This window comes from Myotis davidii, unplaced genomic scaffold (assembly GCF_000327345.1).
Source record: "Myotis davidii unplaced genomic scaffold, ASM32734v1 scaffold924, whole genome shotgun sequence".
NCBI lineage: Eukaryota > Metazoa > Chordata > Mammalia > Chiroptera > Vespertilionidae > Myotis > Myotis davidii.
The window spans coordinates 413,351-438,971 of NW_006294764.1; the positions used below are offsets into that span (position 1 = coordinate 413,351).

The 25,621-nt window shown below is 39.8% G+C and overlaps 1 protein-coding gene across 2 annotated transcripts in view; it reads left to right on the forward strand.

Moving 5' to 3' along the window:
• Nucleotides 1–22: 22 nt before the first annotated feature.
• GPBP1L1 (GC-rich promoter binding protein 1 like 1) overlaps nt 23–25,621 on the forward strand; it is a 28,027-nt gene continuing 2,428 nt past the window's right edge. Inside the window, exons 1-9 of one of the 2 annotated variants that reach the window (XM_006769231.2) lie at nt 23–466; nt 1,501–1,614; nt 5,532–5,661; nt 6,051–6,337; nt 19,575–19,647; nt 20,849–21,042; nt 23,284–23,424; nt 24,116–24,274; nt 25,455–25,579. In XM_006769231.2, the coding sequence (XP_006769294.1) occupies nt 1,555–1,614; nt 5,532–5,661; nt 6,051–6,337; nt 19,575–19,647; nt 20,849–21,042; nt 23,284–23,424; nt 24,116–24,274; nt 25,455–25,579 (1,169 nt within the window). In that variant the 5' untranslated portion in view covers nt 23–466; nt 1,501–1,554. The remainder of the gene's footprint in view (nt 467–1,500; nt 1,615–5,531; nt 5,662–6,050; nt 6,338–19,574; nt 19,648–20,848; nt 21,043–23,283; nt 23,425–24,115; nt 24,275–25,454; nt 25,580–25,621) is intronic. The other variant, XM_015567516.1, reaches the window with a different exon arrangement.

Genomic DNA, 25,621 nt, shown 5'->3' on the forward strand with positions numbered 1-25,621 from the left:
AAACCTCACTTTGGAAGACATTATTTCCCTTGCAAGTCCACCTTTCTTTCTAGTGATGCCCTTGTTATGAACAGTGTTTGTACTCACTGTGCAAATATCAATGTATTATCTATTTAAACAACATCATAGACCCATCACTCAAGGAAGTTGAATGAGGTGAACATAGACATAGGTCTTTCCCCTTCCCCCCATTTTTAAATGTAACAAATACTTTTTTTATCTTCCTCCTCCCCCTCCCCTCCCCCCTTTTCCCTTTTGAAAACCGTGTCAGGAACTAGGTAGTTTAAGATGAGCAATTGAGGGGACTGAGAGAGTGATCCACACAGAGCCTGGCTTCTTTGTGCTTCATCATAAGGTGTGCTGCTGGTCAGCCTTATTAAGCACCCTTCTAACGAGAACCTCGTGGAAATCCAGCTGGCAGACTCAAGGAGTTCAGGAAACAGGACCACAGAGGTTACACTCTGGGGTAAATATTCTCCTATGTCTAACTTGGGAAGAAGTTATGTATATGTATCGTGGAAGATATACTGCTTTCTGGTGTATTTGATTTTGGAAAGTATCAGTGGGGTGATTTGGAGACAATAATGGATCTTTCAGGAAAAACTGATGATAGTTGTGTTTGAGGAAATTAAAATGTGAACTAAATAAAACTCTTGAAAGGTTGTATCTTCCTTCTCTAGGAACATTTTTTTACTGCCTTTTTTTTCCCTACTGGTTTTGCCAAAAGTTACCTAAAGGAGATATCTTTTTATAAGTATCTATAATTTTGAGTAAATGTTTATTCTTTTTTTAAAAAATATATTTTATTGATTTTTTTACAGAGAGGAGGGGAGAGAGATAGTTAGAAACATCGATGAGAGAGAAACATCGATCAACTGCCTCTTGCACATCTCCCACTGGGGATGTGCCCGCAACCCAGGTACATGCCCTTGACCGGAATCGAACCTGGGACCTTTCAGTCCGCAGGCCAACGCTCTATCCACTGAGCCAAACCGGTTTTGGCTGTTTATTCTTTTTTAAAAAATACATTTGTTTTATTTCAGAGAAGAAGGGAGAGGGAGAGAAAGAGAAACATCAGTGATGAGAGAATCGGTGATTCTTTGCCTCCTGCATGCCCCAACCCGGGCATGTGCCCCTGACCAGATCAAACCTGGGACCCTTTAGTCCACAGGCCGATGCTCTATCCTCTGAGCCAAACCAGCCAGGGCTAATTGTTTATTCTTAAGGTTCTTCTGCTATAACTCAAGAATTCATTAGCTTCTTTCATATAACCTTCCAGGTCTCGGTCACTTTTTGTATGTGTGTTTTTCATGGATATATATTCACAGACCATTTCTTTGTTTAAAACTTCTCTGAAGTATGGATTCTGATTAGTAATCTAGACAGACTCAGAGGGCAGGTCTTTCTGTAAAGAGCAGGATCTTAAGTAATCACAAACTCCTTTACACATTAGTATCAAGATCTTGCAAGCATAAATGATGACAGTTCTCTCGTTTTCAGATCCTGGCCATGAGGTTGATGCCTCACCTTGCTGAAAAGAGACACTGGACCTAAATGGCGCAGCATGACTTTGTTCCTGCTTGGCTAAATTTTTCAACACCACAGGCAGTTAAGGTACTGGTCCATTCCTATAGTAACTACCCAAATACCAGTGTTTTTTTCATGCCCAACTTGTCTATGGCTTCGGTTTTACAGTCTAGGTGTTTTTGGATTTTCAGCTTTGCCAGAAGATTTCAAATATGTTTTCATAGACTAATTACCTTTGTTCTATTTTATATTTATGATAGATAGATAGATGATAGATAGATAGATTGGTTGATTTCAGAGAGGAAGGAAGAGGGAGAGAAGATAGAAACATCAATGATGAGAGTATCATTGATTGGCTGCCTCCTGCAACCCCACCCCACCTCCACTCCCCCACTGGGGATAGAGCCTGCAACCCAGGCATGTGCCCTTACCTGGAATCGAACAGTGACCTCCTGGTTCATGGGTAGATGCTCAACCACTGAGCCACACCAGCCGGGCAAATTTCAATGTTTTTAATAAAGCTGCAGTAAGCAAAGTTGTGTGGTATTGGCATAAGGATGGGCATATTAAAGCAATGGAATCAAATAGAGAATTCAAAAATAGTCCTAAATATGTAGCCAGTTGATTTTTTACTAAAGTGCCAAGGTAATTTAATGCAGAAATTAAAAACCATAAAACTTCTAGAAAAAGAATAGGAGAAAAATTGTTGTAACCCATTATAGTGGTTAAAATAAAAAAGACTGGCAATACCAAATATTGGTGAAAATATTAATAAATTACATGTAAAAATGTCTATGCCCCAACCTGTAGTTTTCCTATAAGCCCTTGTCAAATATATCTATACTTCAAATGGCTTTTTAGACTTTAGTCTCTATCATTTGAGATTAAAGAATGTCATAGGATAAAATTATTTGGAATAGGAAGGGACATTACAGTTCATTTGTAAAATTGTTCCATAAACTGCTTTCTTTTTTGTGTGACTTCAAAGACTAATTCTCCTTGACTTCTTTATTCATGTGTAAGTGAGTAAAACGAGGATGATGCCAAATTATAGTAGTTATAACTATTAAGTAATGTTTGAAAATAAGTCTTTTATAAAACTACTAGAGGCCCAGCACACGAAATTTGTGCATGGGTATGGTCCCTAGGCCTGGCCTGCGATCAGGGCCATCTTCACCAGCTGCCCGAAGCCAGCTCCACCCCCCACTGCCACCCACCCCAGTTCCCATTTGCCATTGGGCAATAGGAGCCTGACAGCCAGGGGAAGGGACCGAGAGGTCAGCCATTCCCGCTTGATCGCCCCCCTCCCAGCCCCCCCGTGGGTCATCCTCTGTGTGTGCGGAAACTGGCAGTGTGAGGGCCTTGGCCTAACACTACCTGCACCCCCCACCACCCATCATTGGTTCCCCGTTTGCCATCGGACAATCAGAGCCTGCCGGCGAGGGAAAGGAACCAAGAGGTGATCAGTGCACCTCATAGTGACTGGTCAAGCAGTCATTCTGGTCGTTCTGCTGTTAGGGTCAATTTGCATATTACCCTTTTATTATATAGGAGGATAAAAACTTTGTGTAGTTGTTAGTGTCCTACAAAGGTGGGCATTAAACCACTCCTCCAGTCTGAAATAATTTACAGAAATAACCTGTTTAGATTTTTTTTTTATATGTATATATTTTATTGAGTTTTTACAGAGAGCAAAGGAGAGAGATAGAGTTAGAAACATCGATGAGGGAGAAACATCGACCAGCTGCCGCCTGCACACTCCCCACTGGGGATGTGCCCGCAACCCAGGTACATGCCCTTGACCGGAATCGAACCTGGGACCTTTCAGTTTGCCGGCCGACGCTCCATCCACTGAGCCAAACCGGTTTCGGCTAGAATTTTTTAAGGAAACATCTTAATTTTTCTTTCCTATTGCGAGATTAACTTAATATTTTTAAGTGTGAAGTTTTGGGACTTATTCTTTCTGGCAAGATTGTTTTGTGTTTTGTTTTTAAATAGATCTTTATTAATTTCAGAGAGGAAGGGGGAGAGAGAGTTAAAACATCAATGATGAGAGAGAATCATTGATCAGCTACCTCCTGCATGCCCCACACTGGGAATAAAGCCTGAAACCTGGGTATGTGCCCTGACTGGGAATCAAACCAGGACCTTCTCATTTATAGGTTGATACTCAACCACTAAGCTACACTGGCTGTGCCTGGCAGGGTTTTTGTGATTAACTGAAGTAGCTGCCTTTTCTTTCCTTCTGGGATAGTGTAAATGAGTTAATGATTGAATATGTAACCTAGGCCCTCTCTTGACTCAGAGGCCTGTGGTACCCTTATTATGGCCTAGCTTTAGTGATAAAAGCATAATATGCTAATTACAATGGACATCTTTCCAGAGGAAGCCAGAGCTGTAAGGGAAGTCCAGGTCCCAAGTGCCTGCTGGAGGCTGGAGGGAAGCCCAGGTCACTGGTGCCAGCAGCTGGGGGAAGGAAGGCCTACTTTTGCACGAATTTCATGCATCAGGCCTTCAGTCTATATATAAAAGGCTAATATGCTAAGTGTCCAACTGTCTGACTGGTCACTATGATGCACACTGACCACCAAGGGGCAGACGCTCAACACAGGCGCTGCTGTGACGCGCACCGAGAAATGGCACTGCGGACCTGGCGCCCACAAAGCAACACTCAGCTTCTCCCAAGTGGGACACAGGCCCCGCCACCACGCAGAGCAACAGCCCACCAAATTGCAGCCAACGTTGCTGAAACCACATGGCGCAAAATGCGGCTCCCAGCTCAGCCCGGAAACAGTGGCTATGGGCCCCGGGTAATGATGTCACGTAGCAACACCCGGCTTCCTCTCCCTAGCAATGACTAGCCTCCTTGCAGTTTCTTCAGTTGAGTAACACAACTTGCTTTATAGCCAGCTGCAAACATTAAAGGTCCCAGGTTCGATTCCGGTGAAGGGCATGTACCTGGGTTGCGGGCACATCCCCGGTTGGGGATGTGCGGGAGGCAGCTGATGGATGTTTCTGACTTTCTATCTCTCTCCCTTCCTCTCTGTAAAAAATCAATAAAATATATTTAAAAAAAACACACACAAAAAAAATGTCTATGAAGCCTTTTCCTGTGCTTCATCTCATTTGATTCTCACAGAAGTCCTGGAATAGGTAGATGGGAGACTCAGTGGAATCCTATTTTCTTTTCAACAGCCAGAAAACGGAGATTTAGAAAGCTTAGAAACTTGACCCCACTGAAAAGAAGAAATGGTGGACCTGGAAAATGACTTCAGGTTTTCTCACTGTGCAGAATATAGTCAAACACAGCTGCAGTTAAATATTTTACCCTTTGTTCTCCCTGCATGATCTACAATAATAATCTGCTTCCTCTTGATATTTACTGCTGTGTTGCTGACAATTACCTGAGAGAGAAGTTGGGGTGCTTCACTGGGCTGGAAAAAGTTTAGGTACATCAGAAAGCAGGTCGAATTTAAACAAGTTTATTCAATATATATTAAAGGCTAAGTTGACTCACGCATGCATGATACATATAAAGCTCTCACTGGCGCCAGTTGCACACGTGTTTCCATCTGTCATTGTCGATCATGAATTTGGTTGACACTTCTAGTATAGAGAAAGGGCAAATAGCGATATTAAAATGTTTCTTATTAGCACCAAAGGACTTGTATGCATGCATATTAGCATAACCAATGGACACAGACACTGGGGCGGTCGGGGCAGGGGGGTCAATCAGGGAAAAAGGAGACATACGTAAAACTTTAGACAAAAATAATACATACACACACACGCACACACACACACACATACACATACACACACATAATATATATTTCTTATAATTAATTTCCTTTCAGTGTGCACGAATCCATGCACTGGGACACTAGTATTCTCATAATGGCAGTTTCTGCCACAGTTATTTCTTGTTTTCTAAATGCCTGCTACAAAATCTAAGAAAGACATATCTACTTACCTGTTTGTTTCCCTATTCTTTATCATCTTAGTCACCTACAACCACCTTTGAAAAACACGGAGAGCACCTACCCCGAGGAGATGGTAGATTTGGAGTAAGCCGTCGTCGACATAATTCCTCTGATGGCTTTTTTAACAATGGACCTCTACGAATTACAGGAGGTGAGCCATGGCCAACTTCGATGTTTATATTTAAGCTACTCATTTAGGGCAAGCCCAGCATGAGGGTGCATGTCCATAATCTTGAAATTATGATCTTTTCTAAGCATAGTTCTCAGTTAAACACTCCAACTATGTTGGCTTTCTAACATTGTTATGTTCTCAACTATATTGGATATTCCCATGAGTCATTTATTCAGTGGAAGAACTCATATACATTACAAGAAAAATATATATTTTGTGATTTCTGTAAACTTAATCTTTTATTTAAAAGGTCCCCCTGAAGGGCTTTTGGTGATACCATAAACCAGATCAGGAAGCATCTGGCCAAATTATTTCTGAATTTCCAGGAAGCAAATAATCTAATGTGTTACTTCTCCTTACTGTTCTAGATTCCTGGCACCAGCCCTCTCTGTTTCGCCATGATTCTGTGGACTCGGGTGTCTCTAAGGGAGCATATGCTGGAATCACAGGAAACCTATCTGGTTGGCATGGCTCTTCCCGTGGTCATGATGGCATGAGCCAGCGTAGTGGGGGTGGCGCAGGAAACCATCGCCACTGGAATGGCAGCTTTCACTCCAGGAAAGGCTGTGCCTTTCAGGAAAAGCCACCTGCAGAGATTAGGGAAGAAAGGAAAGAAGACAAGGTGGAAAAGTTGCAGTTTGAAGAGGAAGACTTCGTAAGTATTATGATGGTTTAGTTGTGCAGTTAAAACCTAACAAATAATGTCTTAATTACAAGACCCTATTAGTAATGAGAACATTTCAGAAATTTCTAAAAATTGAGTCCCTAAGTTTAGATTTTTATTGTTTTCTGAGAGGAGTTGATTAGCATGAAGATGGTATCAAAAATCTTGTGTAACTTTGAGCACATGTTTTGTTTTCATCTTTATGCCTTTGGAACTTTAAAAAAGATCATTAATTTCCGTTAAGTTTTGTAAGGTTTAGTATTCAAATACATAATAATGTAAAAATGTAGTCCTGCATATTAAATTATCTTTCTCCAGTTATCATAAGAAGGTTTTTTCTCTTAACTTTGCCCTTTTATATAAAAGTTACAATAAGTTATAAACATGCAATTAGTAGTACTCTAGCTGTTCTCTATTTATTCAGTGAAACTTGATGCCATTGTGTGTTGAAGTACATGCCTTTTGGCTCTAAATCAAAAGTACTCTTATAAGCAAATGCATGAAAGAATAGGTGGAGTGATAAAGAAACAAAATGGATTGTTCATCACATTTTAAAAACTTGGTGAAATCATCAATCCAAATAAGATTAATTGTATTCTTATTATAAAATGAGTTTCTTTTTGTACTTCTATTCCTATAATTAAATGAACCCACTGTAATTATAATTTATTATCTGACATGAATATTTATCTAATATTTATCTATGACCACAACCAGCTGAGTATATATAAAACAAGTGTATCTAGGTCTCTTTAATAGTTTGGTTTATTATGTGCTTTGATAAAAAAAGAGATTGTAAAAAAACTGAAGTAGTATGGCATAGAGTTGAAGTTATTTAGAGTACCTTCTAAATTAGGTATTAAACAACTGATTGGCATAGTTTGATAAGAAAGTCCTTTATCATGTCAAACTTTAAACAAAAAAAGAAAATGTAAAAAAAATAAAAGAGAGAGTCCTTTATCAGGTCTGTGGCATTCCAACTGGGAAATGAATTGATGACAGAAAGAAAAAGGTTAAGGTAGCATTATCTTCATCTGCTAAGTGATTTAAATGGAAGTTTGTTGTCAAATCAAATCTGAACAAGGTCAGTAAGGGCAAATTTATTTTGCATTTATGTTTTTTATACAATATTCTAAGTCAGTGGTTCTCAACCTTCCTGATGCCGCGACCCTTTAATACAGTTCCTCATGTTGTGGTGAACCGCAACCATAAAATTATTTTCGTTGCTACTTCATAACTGTAATTTTGCTACTGTTATGAATTGTAATGTAAATATCTGATATGCAGGATAAGTGTACCGCTGTTCTAAGTGTACATAGAGTATGAAGAAAATGATCAAGTTAGCACATCACCTAACTTTGTGAAATATTAACATTTGCCAAATATGCTCTAGACCAGTGATGGCGAACCTATGAAATGCGTGTCAAAGGTGACACGCGAACTCATTTTTTTTGGTTGATTTTTCTTCGTTAAATGGCATTTAAATATACAAAATAAATATCAAAAATATAAGTCTTTGTTTTACTATGGTTGCAAATATCAAAAAATTTCTATATGTGACACAGCAACAGAGTTAAGTTTGGGTTTTTGAAAATGCTGACACACTGAGCTCAAAAGGTTCGCCATCACTGCTCTAGACCATTCTTTTTGTCTTTTTCTTTTTTTAAATATATTTTATTGATTTTTTACAGAGAGGAAGGGAGAGAGATAGAGAGTCAGAAACATCGATGAGAGAGAAACATCGATCAGCCGCTTCCCGCACATCCCCCACCGGGGACATGCCCGCAACCCAGGTACATGCCCTTGACCGGAATCGAACCCGGGACCCTTCAGTCTGCAGGCCGACGCTCTATCCACTGAGCCAAACCGGTTTCGGCTAGACCATTCTTTTATAAACGAATTAAAATATTACAACTTTCTATCTGGCTCCAAGCTTCAGGAATCTTAAAAGGATCAGTTAAATGATTCCCAGAAAACATGGAGCAGACTCACAAAACTTTTTAAGACCTAAGTTCTTTTCAACTAAAAAAATCTTAAATCGCCAAGACCAGTTTGGCTCAGTGCATAGAGCGTTGGCCTGCGGACTGCGAGGTCCCGGGTTCGATTCCGGTCGGGGGCATGTACCTGGGTTGCGGGCACATCCCCAGTGGGGGATGTGCAGGAGGCAGCTGATCGATGTTTCTCTCTCATCGATGTTTCTAACTCTCTCTCTCTCCCTTCCTCTCTGTGAAAAATCAATAAAATATATTTTTTTAAAAAATCTTAAATCATCTATTTTGTGTGTAGAGGTTGTTCAACTAAAGGAGTAAATGTCTGTTAAATTTTTTTTAAATGATAAAATATCACAGATATAGTTAAAGCTTCCCTAATCTGTTCTCCTCACTTTCCCCTAGAGCAGTGGTTCTCAACCTTCTGGCCCTTTAAATACAGTTCCTCATGTTGTGACCCAACCATAAAATTATTTTTGTTGCTACTTCATAACTGTAATGTTGCTACTGTTATGAATCATAATGTAAATATCTGATATGCAGGATGGTCTTAGGCGACCCCTGTGAAAGGGTCATTCGACTGCCAAAGGGGTCGGGACCCACAGGTTGAGAACAGCTGCCCTAGAGGTAATCACCATCTTTATTTTCAATGTTTCATCATCCTCATACATGTTTTTATAGACTTTTATTATATGTATATATCCATAAACAGTCTATAATATAATTTTTGCCTGATTTTGATCTTTATATGAACAGTATTATATTGTACTAGAGGCCCAGTGCATGAAATCGTGCACCAGTGGGGTCCCTCGGCCTGGCCTGCGGGATCGGGCTGAAACCAGCTCTCCAACATCCCCCAAGGGGTCCCAGTTTGTGAGAGGGTGCAGACCAGGCCGAGGGCCCCCACCTGTACATGATTGGGGCCAGGGAGGGACTCGGGAGGTTGGCCAGCTGGGGAGGAACCATGGGGGGCTCCAGGGCGTGTCTGGCCCATCTGGCTCAGTCCCGATTGGCCAGACCCCAGCAGTAAGCTCATCTACTGGTCGGAGCATCTGCCCCCTCAGTGCACGTCATAGCAAGGGGTTGAGCAGCCTTAGCATATCATTAGCATATTATACTTTGGTTGAACAGACAACTGGACACTTAGCATATTAGGCTTTTATTATATAGGATTCTCTTTTATTTGCTTAAAATTATTTTGAGGTTTATCTGTATTAATACATATACCTCTGGATCAGTGTATTTCAATCAAATGCAAGTCACCCCCTACCCATACCTCCCCCTGGGACATATTTGTCAATATCTAGAGCAGCGGTTCTCAACCTGTGGGTTGCGACCCCTTTGGGGGTTGAACGACCCTTTCACGAGTGTCACATAAGACCATCCTGCATATCAGATATTTACATTACGATTCATAACAGTAGCAACATTACAGTTATGAAGTAGCAACGAAAATAATTTTATGGTTGGGTCACAACATGAGCAACTGTATTTAAAGGGCCAGAAGGTTGAAAACCATTGATCTAGAGAAGTTTTGCATGTCACAACTAATAATAGTGCTATTGGCATCTAGTATATAGAGATCAGAGGTGTTTCCTAATATCCTACAATGCATAGGACAGCCCCATAAAAAGAATTAGCCAGCCAAAAATGTTGATAGTACCATGTTTGAGAAATCCTGCTCTATGTCTTTTTTACTGCTATATAGTAAATATTCTATTGTGTGAACATAATAGATTTATTTATCCATTTCCCGTTGACAGACTTACAGGTTCTAAGAGATCTTATTTATAGGATAAATCTAAAGAAATGGAACTGAGGTATTGTAACTGGGAAAGAAAGAATAAAAAATAAGATTTCTTTCCAAAACAACTTGAAGCATAATTAGTAATTAATTTGCAAAGGAAAATAATAGCAGAATTGGAAGGAGAAGATAACAGATCCTTGGTACCAAAGGAGAGATCTAAAGACATGCACTTGGAAATAGAGAATAATAGTTGAGGTTTATAAATGGGTAGAATCACCCAAGGAGGATAATATATAAAGAGAGGAGGCCTCGCCCTAACCGGTTTGGCTCAATGGATAGAGCATCGGCCTGGGGCCTGAAGAGTCCCAGGTTCGATTCCGGTCAAGGACATGTACCGTGGTTGCAGGTACATCCCCAGTAGGAGGTGTGCAGGAGGCAGCTGATCTGTTTCTCTCACTCTGTATTCCTCTCCCTTCCTCTCTGTAAAAAATCAATAAAATATATTTTAAAAAATACCATATATTGTATGAAATATCCAGAAGAATCAAATAACATCAGTGATGAGAGAGAATCATTGAATCAGCTACCTCTTGCACACCCCACATCGGGGAAGAGCCCGAAACCCAGTCATATGCCCTGAGTAGGAATTGAACCATGATCTCCTGGTTTATAGGACAATGCTTAACCACTGAGCCACGCCAGCCGAGCAAGTCTACATATTTAAATCCAAGAGTCATTGCTCATAAACAATATTCAGGGAATGATTAGCATGTTACGCGCCTCATTGCACATGACAATTGGTTCTTTTGTTGCGTGGGGTGACTTCTGCTACAGTTGTAACATGTGCTGGCCGATTTTGCCACATGCGCTAAGCCACACAGCAGCTGTGTGCATTTGTTCACTGGAGGTGAATGCATGCATTTACTAGACCTATGTAGTATAAACTTAAATTTGCTGTAATACATATAGAAAACTTTTCTGTGAAATTAAGCTTTTCATTCCTACTTAATTTTACACAAACGTGTCTACATAAGTAAACTCGGGTAAACTAGTTTGTCAATTTTTTAGAATACACATTCAGAAAACCTACTTTCAGCTTTAACAGACTCTCCCTTGCCTGAATTAGTCCATTATATCAAGACCTTACTGTACTCAAATTGAGGTTTCTACAAGAGTTAGAAAAGATTCCACAAAAAACTAGCTTGTACTCAAAAAAATGTTATGGTTATGAAAAAAAAGTTCCAGATTAAAGAAAACCAAAGAGAACAACTAAAGGCAACATGTGAACCTACATTGGATTCTGGATGGGGAGAAAAACAATGTTTTTATGCCGAAACCGGTTTGGCTCAGTGGATAGAGCATCGGCCTGCGGACTAAAAGGTCCCAGGTTCGATTCCGGTCAAGGGCATGTACCTTGGTTGCGGGCACATCCCCAGTGGGGAGTGTGCAGGAGGCAGCTGGTCGATGTTTCTCTCTCATCGATGTTTCTGACTCTCTATCTCTCTCCTTTCCTCTCTGTAAAAACTCAATAAAATATATTTTTTTAAAAAAAGAAAGAAAAACAATGTTTTTAAAACTTTGTTTTGCTATAAAAGATATCAGTGTTATGGCTTAAGTAAGGGTTGTGGAATATAAATAGTATTTATTGTTAACTGCCTGGTTTTTATAATTATACTATGATTATGAGAGTGTTCTTTTAAGGAAATACATAATAAATTTTTGAGGATGAGTGACATCAAGTCCATCAACCTGCAAATGCTGCAGAAAAAAAATATATATCTACAGAGAATGAATGATGGAATAAATGTGGTAAAGTGTTGATATCATTGGTGAGAGCAAAGAGGAGGTTATCAACTCTGCTTTTGTGGAGCAAGTGCAGAAGTGGAGCTTCAAGGGTAGTATATTAGATGGAGCCCATTGATGAGTACTGTGTGGCAGCTCAAGGAGTTTGATGAAAAAAACTTTGTCTCAATACCAAGGGGGGCCTGGAGCTACCTGAGGATGAAGAGAAGACAGTGGAAGAGAGCAAGGCCAAGTGTGAGAATATGCAAACTCATGAAAGAAATCTTGGATAAGAAGTTTGAGAAGGTGATAATCTCCAGCCGGTTTATGTCTTTATCCTGCTGCATGTGACTAGCACCTACCTACCTACAGCTGGACAGACAACATGGAGCAGCATATCATGAAAGCCCGGACACTTTGAGATTACTGTGCAATGGGGTACATGATGGCCCAAAAGGACCTTGTGCTGCTGTTTGAAACTGCGCTGCTCTCTTCTGGCATCTCACGTGAGGATCCCCAGACCCACTCCAGCTGCATTACTGCATGATGAAGCTAGGCCTAGGCATTGATGAAATTGATGTGACAGCAGAAGAACGCAATGCTGTTGTTCCTGATGAGATGATCTTCATCATCCCATTAAGGGTGATGAAGATGCCTCTTACCTGAAAAAAGTCGATAAGGAGTTCCTACCTGCAGAACTTGCTCTTACAGCAGCCCTGAGTGTATTCCCAGCCCACCTGGTTTCCTCTGCTGATGTCTAGTGGTTTTTTTCTCTTCTGTCTTTCTGCCTAAGGCAGAATACAAGAGTCTCAAGCCTTGCCTTCTCTTCCCACATTTGACATCAGGTTTGGATGTTGTTTATTTGGTGGGAGGAGAAGTTGTTTATTTGATTTTGAAATTAAAGTATGCAAAAGAAAGAAGATGGCAGTTTTATACAAAAAATAATATAAATAATTATTAGAATGGTGTAATGAGTGATTGGCTAATAAGAAGTAAAGAGAATACTAAAGAAGATTGAAGTAGCAGATAAAAGGAGCAGCCACTAACCCTCAAGCTAAGATGAGCACCTAAGGAAGAATTCCCCATTCCCCCATCACCACCCCAGACTGAGATCCAGACTTTGTTGAAAAAGGCTTTGCTGTGGCTCACTGAATGGCTGAGCAATTGCTGAGGTGCTTCTCCAGGGAACATGCTAGAAATCTGCCTTCTAGAGTACTTGATAATACTATTCATGGAAGATGCCTCCCTGTTACAAAATCACTCAAGTCAGAGCTCACTTGTATTTCAGAACCTGGCTTAGCAGGAACTGGGTGCTACAGGAGTCTGCTGAGTAAGCACACTGGAACAAGAAGCAAAAGTTTCTCCATTGTTCTCTACTGATTAGAAAATTAGCATGCCAGCTGACAAAGGAAAATTTTTAAGGTGCACAGAAACATTTACACAGAACAGACAGAATGGATGGCTTTGGAATTAAGAGACAATAAATTGATAACTACCACAGGGTTCTATCATTGTTCATACTAACCAGCAATATTCCCTTTCAAAACAAAGCCCACGCCAAAACCGGTTTGGCTCAGTGGATAGAGCGTTGGCCTGCGGACTGGAGGGTCCCAGGTTCGATTCTGGTCAGGGGCGTGTACCTGGGTTGCGGGCACATTCCCAGTGGGAGGTGTGCGGGAGGCAGCTGATCGATGTTTCTGACTTTCTATCTCTCTCCCTTCCTCTCTGTAAAAAATCAATTAAATATATTAAAAAAACAAAAACAAAATAAATCAACAAAGCCCCCAAGGACAAATCTTTTGGAAATAGAATCCAAATTGAGCTGCAGAGTCCATCCGGTGTGGCTCATCCACCTATGAACTAGCAGGTCACAGTTTGATTCCTGGTCTGATTACTTGGCCCTGATGCAGGCTCGAACCCAGTAGGGGACATGCAGGAGACAGGGGATCAGTTATTTCTCTTATCATTGATGTTTCTCTTTCCTTCTCTGAAATCAATAAAAATATATTTTTTTTTATAAAGAACAAAGAGAGAAGAAAGACAAGATTCAGATAAAAGGGGGAAAGTGGGGCAGGGGAACAGCCAGGACATCAAAGAAAGTGAACAATCATTTCTTTTTTGACCCTCTATGAAAATAACAAGAGAGCTCTAAAGTTTGATGTTTTTTAAAAAAGCTATCTTGACCCACATTCCCAAAAATGATCACATAAAAATGAACAAATTAAGGAGAAACAAATAGATTGAAAGTTAGAATTGAGAAAAAATGATACAGAAGTTGTGGCGGGAAAGGCTCCAATCCTGTGTAATAAAAGGCTAATATGCAAATGAACCGAACTGCAGAACACCCCCCGGTTGATATGACGCGTACTGACCACCAGGGGGCAGACACTCAACTCAGGAGCTGCCCCTGGTGGTCAGTGCACTCCCACAGGGAGCACTGCTCAGCCAGAAGCCCTGAGCTGGGCTCACCACCCCCACAGCAGAGCTAAGGATATCCATCTGATGGCTTAGGCCAGTGGTTGGCAAGCTGCAGCTCGTGAGCCACATGCGGCTCTTTGGCCCCTTCAGTGTGGCTCTTCCACAAAATACCGACATCTGCGCATGGGCCACGAAATTTCAATCACACTGTACACGCTCGCCCGCACGTGGTATTTTGTGGAAGAGCCGCACTCAAGGAGCCAAAGAGCCGCAGTTTGCTTACCACTTGCTTAGGCCCACTCCCGAGGCCTCCCGGACCGCAAGAGGGCACTGGCTAGGCTGAGGGACACCCCCCTCCCCCGCCAAGTGCATGAATTTTGTGTACCGGGCCTCTAGTATATGTATAATAGGATCCTTACCCTCCACTCCACAAAAAATAACTCAAACAAAGGAATGGTTTAACCCCTTCCCCAACAATTTTTTTGTTAAAAACATTTCTTTTTCAGACTAATTTATTTTGGTTCTATATAGTATTTTTGATGCTGGTTATGAAAACAGTTTGTAACTCGTCTTCCTATAAACCATATTTTTTTACCATATTTTCTTAGTATACTCGTCGACGACTGAAAAAGAACATTTTGTGAAAGCGAGTATACACGTTTCTGCTGGGGAAGGGGTTTAAATAATAAAAAGTGTAATTCAGGAATAATTTATATTACAATAAGATTTGTAGCTACAAATTGAAAGGATAACCAGAACAGCCAACATCTAGATAGTGATAAAATACTAGACTCAAACAATAAAAAAAAAAAAGTCCTTTGGTCATCCAGGCATAAAGACCAAGTGACTCATAAAAGAAAGAAAATCAGACACTTTGACGACAAACCTTTATAACAAATCAGTGTAGTAACAGTTGCAGTATTCAATAAAAGAAAACGTGCCAGCACCGGTTTTGTTCAGTGGATGGAGTGTCGGCCTTTGGACTCAGGGGTCCCGGGTTCGATTCCGGTCAAGGGCATGTACCTTGGTTTCGGGCACATCCCTAGTAAGACATGTGCAGGAGGCAGCTGATCGATGTTTCTAACTCTCTATCCCTTTCCCTTCCTCTCTGTAAAAAATCAATAAAATATATTAAAAAAGAAAAGAAAACGTGAGCCAAGGGTTTTATGCTATGTCAAACTTCCCTTCAGTTATAAAGGTTAAGTATCAATGTATAGAAATTCAGAATACTGTTCCTAAGGCTTTTCCTGAGGAAAGTACTAGACAACAAGCTTCAGACAACCAAACTGACCAGAAAGACAGCAAGCAAGCAACAAAAGGAATGGTGGTAAATATTAAGTATATGCTTAATTGTAGAACTAAGACTAAGTGAGAGTTAAAATAAAGTATTGGCATGTAATAGCTATAGCTCTGTCAGTCTATTTACAGCATAACTATTTTAATGAGAGAATGGGGAAAACATGTACAAAAAACATTTTAATCATACTGGTGGTATAATATTGATACTGTTTTTCTCAGACTATTGTAATATGGAATAAAGCTATTGAATATGATATTCTATACCTGTATCCTTAAAAGTCAGGATTCTTGGGGTAGAAGAAAGGAAATACAGATATAAGAAATGTTCAGTAAAACCCCAAGGTACTCAATTTGAATTAGAAATATCAATAAGAAGTATTTTATCTTTGAAAATGTGTCCTATACATACACACCTGCCCCACTTAAAAGGTCTGCTTTCTACACTGAAAAGATCTAAAAATAATGATCAATCCCACAGCAATGAGCATTCCTAATGCCCAGATTGTGGTCTTGAAATACCATTACTGGAAAGAGCATGTATTGTAAGATAAGCTTGGGATTTTTTGTCATACTAAGTAGCAAAGGAGAAAAGACTACTAGAGTTGTAGCAAAAGGATTCAGAAGCCAAATTAGAGGTTCCCACTGGCCAAACATGGGATAGTTCATGTATCAATTAAGGTTAATAACTGCAAGGGTTTAGTCAACTGTAATTAAATCTGTGAGTTCACAGTAATATTTCATCTTAGAAACTAGCATGCATTTTATCTTTTCCATATGAATCATACCGTGGGTCACCAAATAGAGTAAGTTCCTTTTAATTGAAGTATAATAGCTAATAAGGAAGAAGTGAAAAAATTAGAAGGTCATTGTTTTGCAGCTTGTGGTGAGTTAATAGTTTTAGGCTGTAGGCAATCAATGCGTGCCACCATCTCACAAAGAAGCACAACCAGATGTATGTGTCTCCTAAAAGAAAAACACAACATCAGTAAGAAGTTGCCTTGCCAAAATAAAGAGGCAGGGAGGAGATTCTGTAACCTCTAGAACCAATTACCAATTTATAGAAAATACAGAGGGCCCTAACCAGTTTGGCTCAGCGGATAGAGCGTCAGCCTGCGGACTGAAGGGTCCCAGGTTCGATTCTGGTCAAGGGCATGTACCTTGGTTGTGGGCACATCCCCAGTGGGGGGGCATGCAGTTTCTCTCTCATCGATGTTTCTGACTCTCTATCCCTCCTCTCTGTAAAAAATCAATAAAATATATTTTAAAAAAAAAGAAAAGAAAACACAGAGGTATAAGATTTTTTTGAAGTAATCTGTAGATGAAGAGAGTTTGAAGTTTTTTGTAGACAAACTATAGTTTTGAGGGATACACAAAAGCAAACAGGCGATTGCTGTAAATCAGGAAAGAAGGATTTTCTTTTTTTGTTTTTGAATGAGGCTTATAAAATGTTTACAAAAATTTGGCCTATTTTATGCAGTTACTTTACATTTTTAAAAATCAGTGAAAAGAGAGCAAAGCTATCACATAAATAGGGGCGGATTTCTGAAAATTCTAGAAAGAATGTGACTAAAAGTGCAGGTATCTGACTGGGCAAAGGTAATGGTCACGTTAACGAGAAAGGTGTCTTAAGACTGGCAGACAAAGCAGGCAACTCCATAGAATTTATTACAGGGTCATTTACATAATGAAAGATTGGGTTGAAGACCTAGGGACTGCAGATTATTCTCTATGATATACTTTTTTAAAAAAAATTTTTTTTTAATATATTTTATTGATTTTTTATAGAGAGGAAGGGAGAGGGATAGAGAGTTAGAAACATCAATGAGAGAGAGAAACATCGATCAGCTGCCTCCTGCACACCCCCTACTGGGGATGTGCCCGCAACCAAGGTACATGTCCTTGACTGGAATCGAACCTGGGACCCTTAGTCCACAGGCCTACGCTCTATCCACTGAGCAAAACCAGTTAGGGCTGGTATACTTTTTTGATAGTGTAATTTGGGTACTAATAATTGATAAGACAAAGGGACAAAAATGCAGTAGCGCCTGGGGCTGTACTTCCTGGTGGTCTTGTGATAGAGTATTGTTTATCATTGCTACTATCAGTAGTTTAATATTTCAGTTGTCATGCCATTTTGGCTATTAACTAACAAAAATATTTATAGCTTCATTTTAAGGAACACAGGTAATTGGAAGGCTTTGATATGCTTGCTAAGAACAGTGAGCTTAAATATCTCATGCTCTCACTCATTTGTGGAATATAAACAAAATCATAAACTGATGAACAAAAATAGATACAGAGACAAAAAAGCATTGAACATACTGTCAAACTTAAGCAGGAAGGCAGGGGAGGGGGGTGGTAAGAGATCAACCAAAGGGCTTGTATGCATGCATATAAGCATAGCTAATGGACACAGACACTAGAGGGGTGAGGGCATGTGCCAGGGAATGGGGGAGTGGGGGCAGTCAATGAGGGAAAAAGGAGACATATGTACAACTATTGTAATACTTTAAACAATAAAAAAAAGATTCAAAAAAGAACAATTAGGTTGGTCAAAGCATGAAACTTAAAAAATCAAATGGAATTGAGATACAGAGATGGAGTTGGTGTTTTTCACACCTACATCTATAAACTAGGCCTATTAAAACATCATATTCTAAAAAAAATTATATTCTGTCACTGGTTTATCCATTTACATAGTGAGTTGGTTTTGTATCTGCTTATTCTATAGTAATGATTCTCACCTTGACAGGTAGAAAATACATACCTGCTAGGGCCCTACTCCTAGAGATGTTTATTCAGGAGCTCTGTAGTGGAGTCTGGGCATCTTTCTATTTGTTTAATTATCCATGGTCAATTGTGCCAAAAAGACATTTCTTATTCTATTACCAGATTTTAAAGTTTAGGCTTGGACACCAGTGTCATTCTCAAGTCCAGTCTATTGCTCTTTAACACTTCTCCATCCTTTTCCTCATCTTCCTTTACTTCTGTTGCCTTCATTACTCTCCTGGACTATGAAATCAGTCTTCTAATGGTCTCCTAGTTGATGTTTAAACCCCTCAAATACATCCTTCAAGCTGCTACCAGACCATGTAAACTAATGATTTGATCATGGTTAACTCTGTTTATGAAAGAGGGGTCATTACCTATAGAAATAAAAGTCAGTCTCTGAGAAATACACCACAATCTGGCTCTTGCCTGCTTTGCCAAACATCTCTTTCCTCACAAGAGGGTCCCCTCTTTCCGTAGCACTAATCATGTTGAACTATTTGCAAATTGCTGAATATTCTATTCTTTTTCATGCTCTCCTGTCTTAGCGTTCACTGAGCATTCTGTTCTTTAGAATCGCTCATATTCCAGCTTTGGAAATCATCTTTAAGGACTCTTAGTCATCTCCCAATGAAAACTTTTCTAAGAGCACTTCTCTTTCACGTGAAATTGGCTATTCTTAGTATTCCTTCTTTAATACGGATATTTTCATAGCCCCTATAACCTTTTATTGTACCTATTTATCTTCAAGTTTATCTTTATATGAAACTAACCCTTGTGGGGACAAGGACTCTTTTTAATAGGCTTAATTACCTTTGTATTACTATTGCAGTCCCTGGCACATGGTTTGCTTCTGTCCTAAAGCAATCTTAGAAATGCTAGAATTACTACACATCTCACTGACACATTGTCCTTAAATCTGAGAAAAGTGATTCACATTCTTATTCATTCAGCTTTCTGTGGAAAGAAAACTTGAACATTTAGTCTGTTTTGTTTTGTTTTTTACTCCTCTTTTTAAAGGAAATGAAACCCAAAAGAGCCTAAAATTAATATAAGACCTATCTATTTTGTATTTCAACATCATTTATCTGTTAGTTATTTCTGAATACAGCATTAAGTAAATGCTGCTGATATTATTTGATAGGTTCCATGGTGGTGCTACTTTGCAAAAGGTGCCAAAATGATTAGCTTTCTGTATCAACCATTAATATCCCTTTTTTCCTAGCCTTCTTTGAATCCAGAAGCTGGCAAACAGAATCAGCCATGCAGACCTATTGGGACCCCTTCTGGAGTGTGGGGTAGGTAGATTTTGCCATTTTAAAGGCACAACTTTAAATTTTTCATATCAGGGAGAGGAGCAAAAATTCTTTATCTCTCGTTTTGTTTCTTTATCTTGTTTCTCTTCTCATCTATTTGCACATAGTAACTAACACCTATTAACTCCTACTCTGCCCCCCAAAAATATCATTGAAATGTAATGAGTTAGAATACAGATTGTTGAGAACTTAAAGAGCCCTGAACTTAAAGCATTTTTTTTTCTATTTTTGAAAGCAGATTTTAAGCAAAGGGAGAATAATATATAAAGCTTATAAGAAGTAATTTTTAATTAACATTGCTAATTTGCTTATTACAATTTAATTGAGTTATATGTGTTATCGGTGTCTCCTAAATATTTGGTAGGCATATATAACAATGTATTCTAAGCATTCTGAATAGTCTTCTAAAGTGTTACTTGAAAGGCTATATAATACCACATCCTATAGACTATTTTATTCAAGTTCCAGTTGCTGAGTTTTTTGTTTTGTCTTGGCAATTACAAAGGATGCTTATTATATAGGGAAAGGAGAAAATACATAAATACATATACATATACATATATATATATATATATACACTGAATAACTAGCCTTATAAAAAATTAACAGACTAATCAGTGTATTTCAAACCAAACATGATGTGGCATTAGGGTATTTGGCATTTACAAACTGTACTCTCCTAGTCCCTACATTAGACATGTTCAGTAGTCAGGCAACATATTGGGAAGGCTTTATCTAAATACTGAGTTTGGACCTTGAGTTTTAGGATTAAGGATGGTTGCTGTAACATTTCCCCTTTGTCGATGGTATATGGCAGCTTCCCCAGTTTCCTGATCTCCATTCCCATGCTGACAGGAGCTGCCACCCTCGGATATATTGTTTGCTCTGTGCCTGAGTGATATACCATATACTAGCAATGTTATGCCCCTGAAAGACTACTAACATCTTTGGACTTTCTGGTTGATTTATCACTTTAGAAGCAGGTGCTTAATATACTGTCTTTTTTCCTACAATTCCTAAGCAGTATTGCTTTTGAGGGTATCTGTTAAGTACACATCAGGAATATTTGTCCCTCAGTCTCAATTGTCAATTCTTTGTTGATTGTGAGGTCTTCATATAAACTGTGCTTCCTGTTAACTAATATCTTTACATTCTTTTGTTTCTCCACTATTTTATTTCACAGAAAACCCACCTGGTGCCAAACAAACCTCCAAAATGCTAGTTATCAAAAAAGTTTCCAAAGAAGATCCTGCTGCTGCCTTCTCTGCTGCATTCACCTCACCAGGATCTCACTATGCAAATGGGAACAAATCATCCAACCTGGTTCCAAGTGTCTATAAGAACCTGGTTCCTAAGCCTGCACCGCCTCCTTCCAAGGTATGATTTGGAATCCACGTAAGAACTTTACAGAGCAGAAGTTTGGGGATAAACCGGGGGAGGAAATAGTAAATTCATATTTTTCTGTTGAATCATTCACCAAATATTCAGAACTTGTTATATATGTATGTTTTTGTATTCGGTCTCCAAACTCTACTGGTGATGACTGGATTTTAGTAGGCCTCTCATTCTTTAGCTTCATCTCATAAACCTTTTTTTGATTTTTGTTTTTGTAAGTCAATGATTCTTTTAATCTTTATTAATTGCAGAGAGGAAGGGAGAGGGAGAGCAAGATAGAAACATCAATGATGAGAGAGAATCATTGATCAGCTGCCTCCTGCACGCCCCACACTGGGGTTTAAGCCCACTACCCAGGCATGTGCCCTAACCGGGAATCAAACTATGACCTTCTGGTTCATAGATCAACACTCAACCACTGAGCCACACTGGCCAGGCAAACCTGCTTTTTCTGATTTGCTCTTTCCATTAATACACTAACATACATCTGATCATTTAGCTGAGTATCTTGACTGCTGCTTTCCTCTTCCTCTTGATTCATTTCCCTATACCAAAAAATTATAAAGTCCCTGTCAGTTACTACTTTTCTAATTCCTATGCCCTTGTCATCTCATCTTTATTATTGTATATACATCTATTTCCTCATTTTTCTATTCATCTTCCACAGAACTGCCAGAATGATCATCCTTGAATATGTCATGTCCTTTTCCTAAATCCCTTCAGTGGTCCCAAACCATCTATATAGTAGGGGCTGGTAAACTTTTCTGTAGAGGATCATATAATAAATAGTTTAGGCTTTGCTGGTCACATATGATAGATACATGGACTTTGTTTAGCCCATGAGTCATAGCTTGCCAACCCTATCAAAGATAATCTGGGTAGGTGAATTTAAGATAGCAATGAGGGTTGTCAGCACTTGTCAATTGTTGATGAGAGATTAAGGAAAATAACTGAAAGAACATGTTTAACCTTAGCAGTTTGAAAGTTTTTGGTAATCTTTTTTTTAAAATATATTTTATTGATTTTTTACAGAGAGGAAGGGAGAGAGAAAGAGAGTCAGAAACATCGATGAGAGAGAAACATCGATCAGCTGCCTCCTGCACATCTCCTACTGGGGATGTGCCCGCAACCCAGGTACATGTCCTTGACCGGAATCGAACCTGGGACCCTTCAGTCTGCAGGCCGACGCTCTATCCACTGAGCCAAACCGGTTTTGGCGTTTTTGGTAATCTTTGAGTTGAGGTTTTAGGAAAGTAGCATAGGTCTGAAAGAACAATTCAGGAGATTCTGGAATTCGTTAGGTTGAAGTGGAGATAGTGGCACATTTGAGACTTGACAGTAAAAAGAAATCGAATATAAGTGTAGGTGAAGTTAAGTGATAGGATGAAGAAAATCTTTAGGAAGAAGCCTGTGAAGACACCTGGAAATGTACTTGAAAGAGGTCATTAAGCCGAAACCGGTTTGGCTCAGTGGATAGAGTGTCGGCCTGCGGACTGAAAGGTCCTGGGTTCGATTCCGATCAGGGGCATGTACCTGGGTTGCGGGCACATCCCCAGTGGGAGATGTGCAGGAGGCAGCTGATCGATGTTTCTCTCTCATCGATGTTTCTAACTATCTCTCTCCCTTCCTCTCTGTAAAAAATCAATAAAATATATTTAAAAAAAAAAAAGAAAGAGGTCATTAAAGGATTATGGTCCAACAAGAAATAACAAGAATAAAACTTACAAGTGGAATTATTTTTTAAAAGGGTTTAAGATACTTGTTCCTCTGATGTGGAATGAAAAGAGTGTGAATTCAAGTCAAGAGAGGAACTACCATTAAGAAATAATAGCATTGAAATTAATAGAAGGGCTTTGGAGTATATTATATCTGCTTCTCAAATTCACATGTACAGTTAGATGCTTTGAGAAATAGCACAGTAAAGAAACCTATTGAACTCTATTCACTCCATCATGTTCCAGGCTTGTTGAACTAGAGTTTTTTGTTGTTGTTGTTGTTTTTGTTGTTGTTGTTTTCAGGAATCAAACCAATATCCATGGATCTTTTGGTTCCCATCTGCCTTTTTATTTCAAGTGCCTAAGAGGTTGCATTCTTCCCAAACATGTTGAAACGGGTTTACCCTGGAAAATAATGTTCCCATGTAACATTTCACTCTTTGCCTTGTGATCTTATAGGCTGAGCTGTCTGCATGCTTGTTCTGATTTGTTCTCTCTTCCCATGTAGCCCAGTGCATGGAAAGCTAACAGAATGGAACACAAATCAGGATCCCTTTCCTCTAGCCGGGAGTCTGCTTTTACCAGTCCAATCTCTGTTACCAAACCAGTAGTACTGGCTGGTGGTGCAGTTTTAAGCTCTCCCAAAGAGGTGAGTGAAGATAAAGCAGAGGCCTTTGCTAAAGTTGCCATTTCCCATTTACTTTACTGACGTACTCAGTGTGACATATACAGCTCTAAGCAGAGATTCCCTTTGTATCTCTGCTTAGCTCAAAGTTTGTTTACTAGTGATTCCTGTTAGCATTGCAAAGATGGGCAGTAGCTGAGTGGGATAGTTGTTTTGGAATAGACAAGGTTCAGCCTGTGTTAAAACTGACATTATGCTGGTGTCTGTAGAAAAATCAAAGAGGTGCTATGTAAGCCATCTAATCTTACTTAATTTTCTAAATTTTTTCATTGATTTTAGACGAAGGGAGAGAGAAACATAAATGATGAGAATTAGTGATGGGCTGCCTCCTGTATGCCCCCTACTAGAGATCGAGCCAGCAACCCGGGCATGTGCCCTGACCAGGAATCAAACCATGACCTCTTAGTTCATGGGTCCACACTCAACCACTGAGCCACACTGGCTGGGCAAGCCATCCAGTTTTAACTGTAAAAAACAGCAAAGCTAAAGTATGTTTAAATGAAAAGGATAGTTAGTTTGTTAGTTAGCTGGTCTGTTTGTTTGTTTTGGGTGTCAAAGACAGAATGATAGCTAGGCTACCAGATTCTGGAGATCAATCCATGTAGAAGTGACCCGGAGAATCCCAGTAGTTGCTGTTTGCAATCTATTTGTGCAGAGTCCCTCCAGCACCACTCCTCCCATTGAGATCAGCTCCTCTCGTCTGACCAAGTTGACCCGCCGAACCACCGACAGGAAAAGCGAGTTTCTGAAGACTCTGAAGGATGACCGGAACGGAGACTTCTCAGAGAGCAGAGACTGTGACAAGCTGGAGGATGTAAGAGAATAAGGTTTTTCTAGGCAGCACAGGTGTTTTCTTATGCTGTGTGTATGCTTTTTTTCTTCTTAGGAGAAGGATGGAGCAAGTTTTTAAATTTATAGAAAAGTGTCTGTAGGACTAACAGCCTCTGGTAGAATGAGTTTAATTCTTTGGTCAACAGATATCAAATTAGGGTTTATTTTAATGATAGTTGCCTTGGGACTCAGTATTCTTCAACTGAGCAGCACTGCTTTAGTCCTGAACTGGTCAGGCCTGTAAGAAGTTGGTAAGTAATAGAAGAAGAAGAAGAAGAAGTTGTCAGTTAGGGCTATATTGTATTGCAAAATAAGAACAATAGTATCTAGTAGCCTCTCCATTATTGACATAACCTGTATATGGTGGCCAGTTGGTATCCTTTGGAAATCTTAGCAAGTCCTCATTTTTTTTTAAAATATATTTCTATTGATTTCAGAGAGGAAGGGAGAGGGAGAGAGAGAGATAGAAACATCAATGATGAGAGAGAATCATTGATCAGCTGCCTCCTGCACACTCCCTGCCTGGGATCAAGCCCGCAACCCGGGCATGTGCCCTTGACTGGAATCGAACTCAGGACACTTCAGTCCGCAGGTTGACTGCTCTATCCAATTTTTAAAAATATATATTTTATTGATTTTAGAGAGGAAGGGAGAGGGAGAGACAGAAACATCTATGATGAGAGAGAATCATCGATCAGCGGCCTCCTGCATTCTCCTGAGCCTGAAACCCAGGCATGTGCCTGACCAGGAATCAAACTGTGACCTCCTGGTTCATAGGTCAGTGCTCAACCACTGAGCCACACCAGGCCGGTACAAGTCCTCATTTTTTAATTTTTTTTTAAAGATCCTTAAGTTAATTTTAAAGAGGGAGAGAGAGGTGACAGTTGACAGCAAAACATCAATCGGCTGTCTCCTGCACGTTCCCCACAACCCAGGCATGTGCCCTGACTTGGAATTGAACTGGTAACCCTTTGGTGCATGAGACAGCTCCCAACCAACTGAGCCACAGTGGCCAGGGCTATTCCTCATTTTTAAATGGGGAAAACCTATGGGTTGAAGTTGTCTTCTGTCAAGCACTTCCCTGGGTTCTGACTCCTTCTTGTAGATCGCTTTTCTTGCCTGAAAGGATTGTTACACAAAGTGAGTTCTTTTCCTTACTGCAGTTGGAGGACAACAGCACACCTGAACCAAAGGAAAATGGAGAGGAAGGCGGTCATCAGAATGGTCTCCCTCTCCCTGTAGAGGAGGAAGGGGAGGTCCTCTCACACTCACTGGAAGCAGAGCACAGGTAAGTGAGGATCAGATCACAGAGAATGCTGTGTGTGGCTTG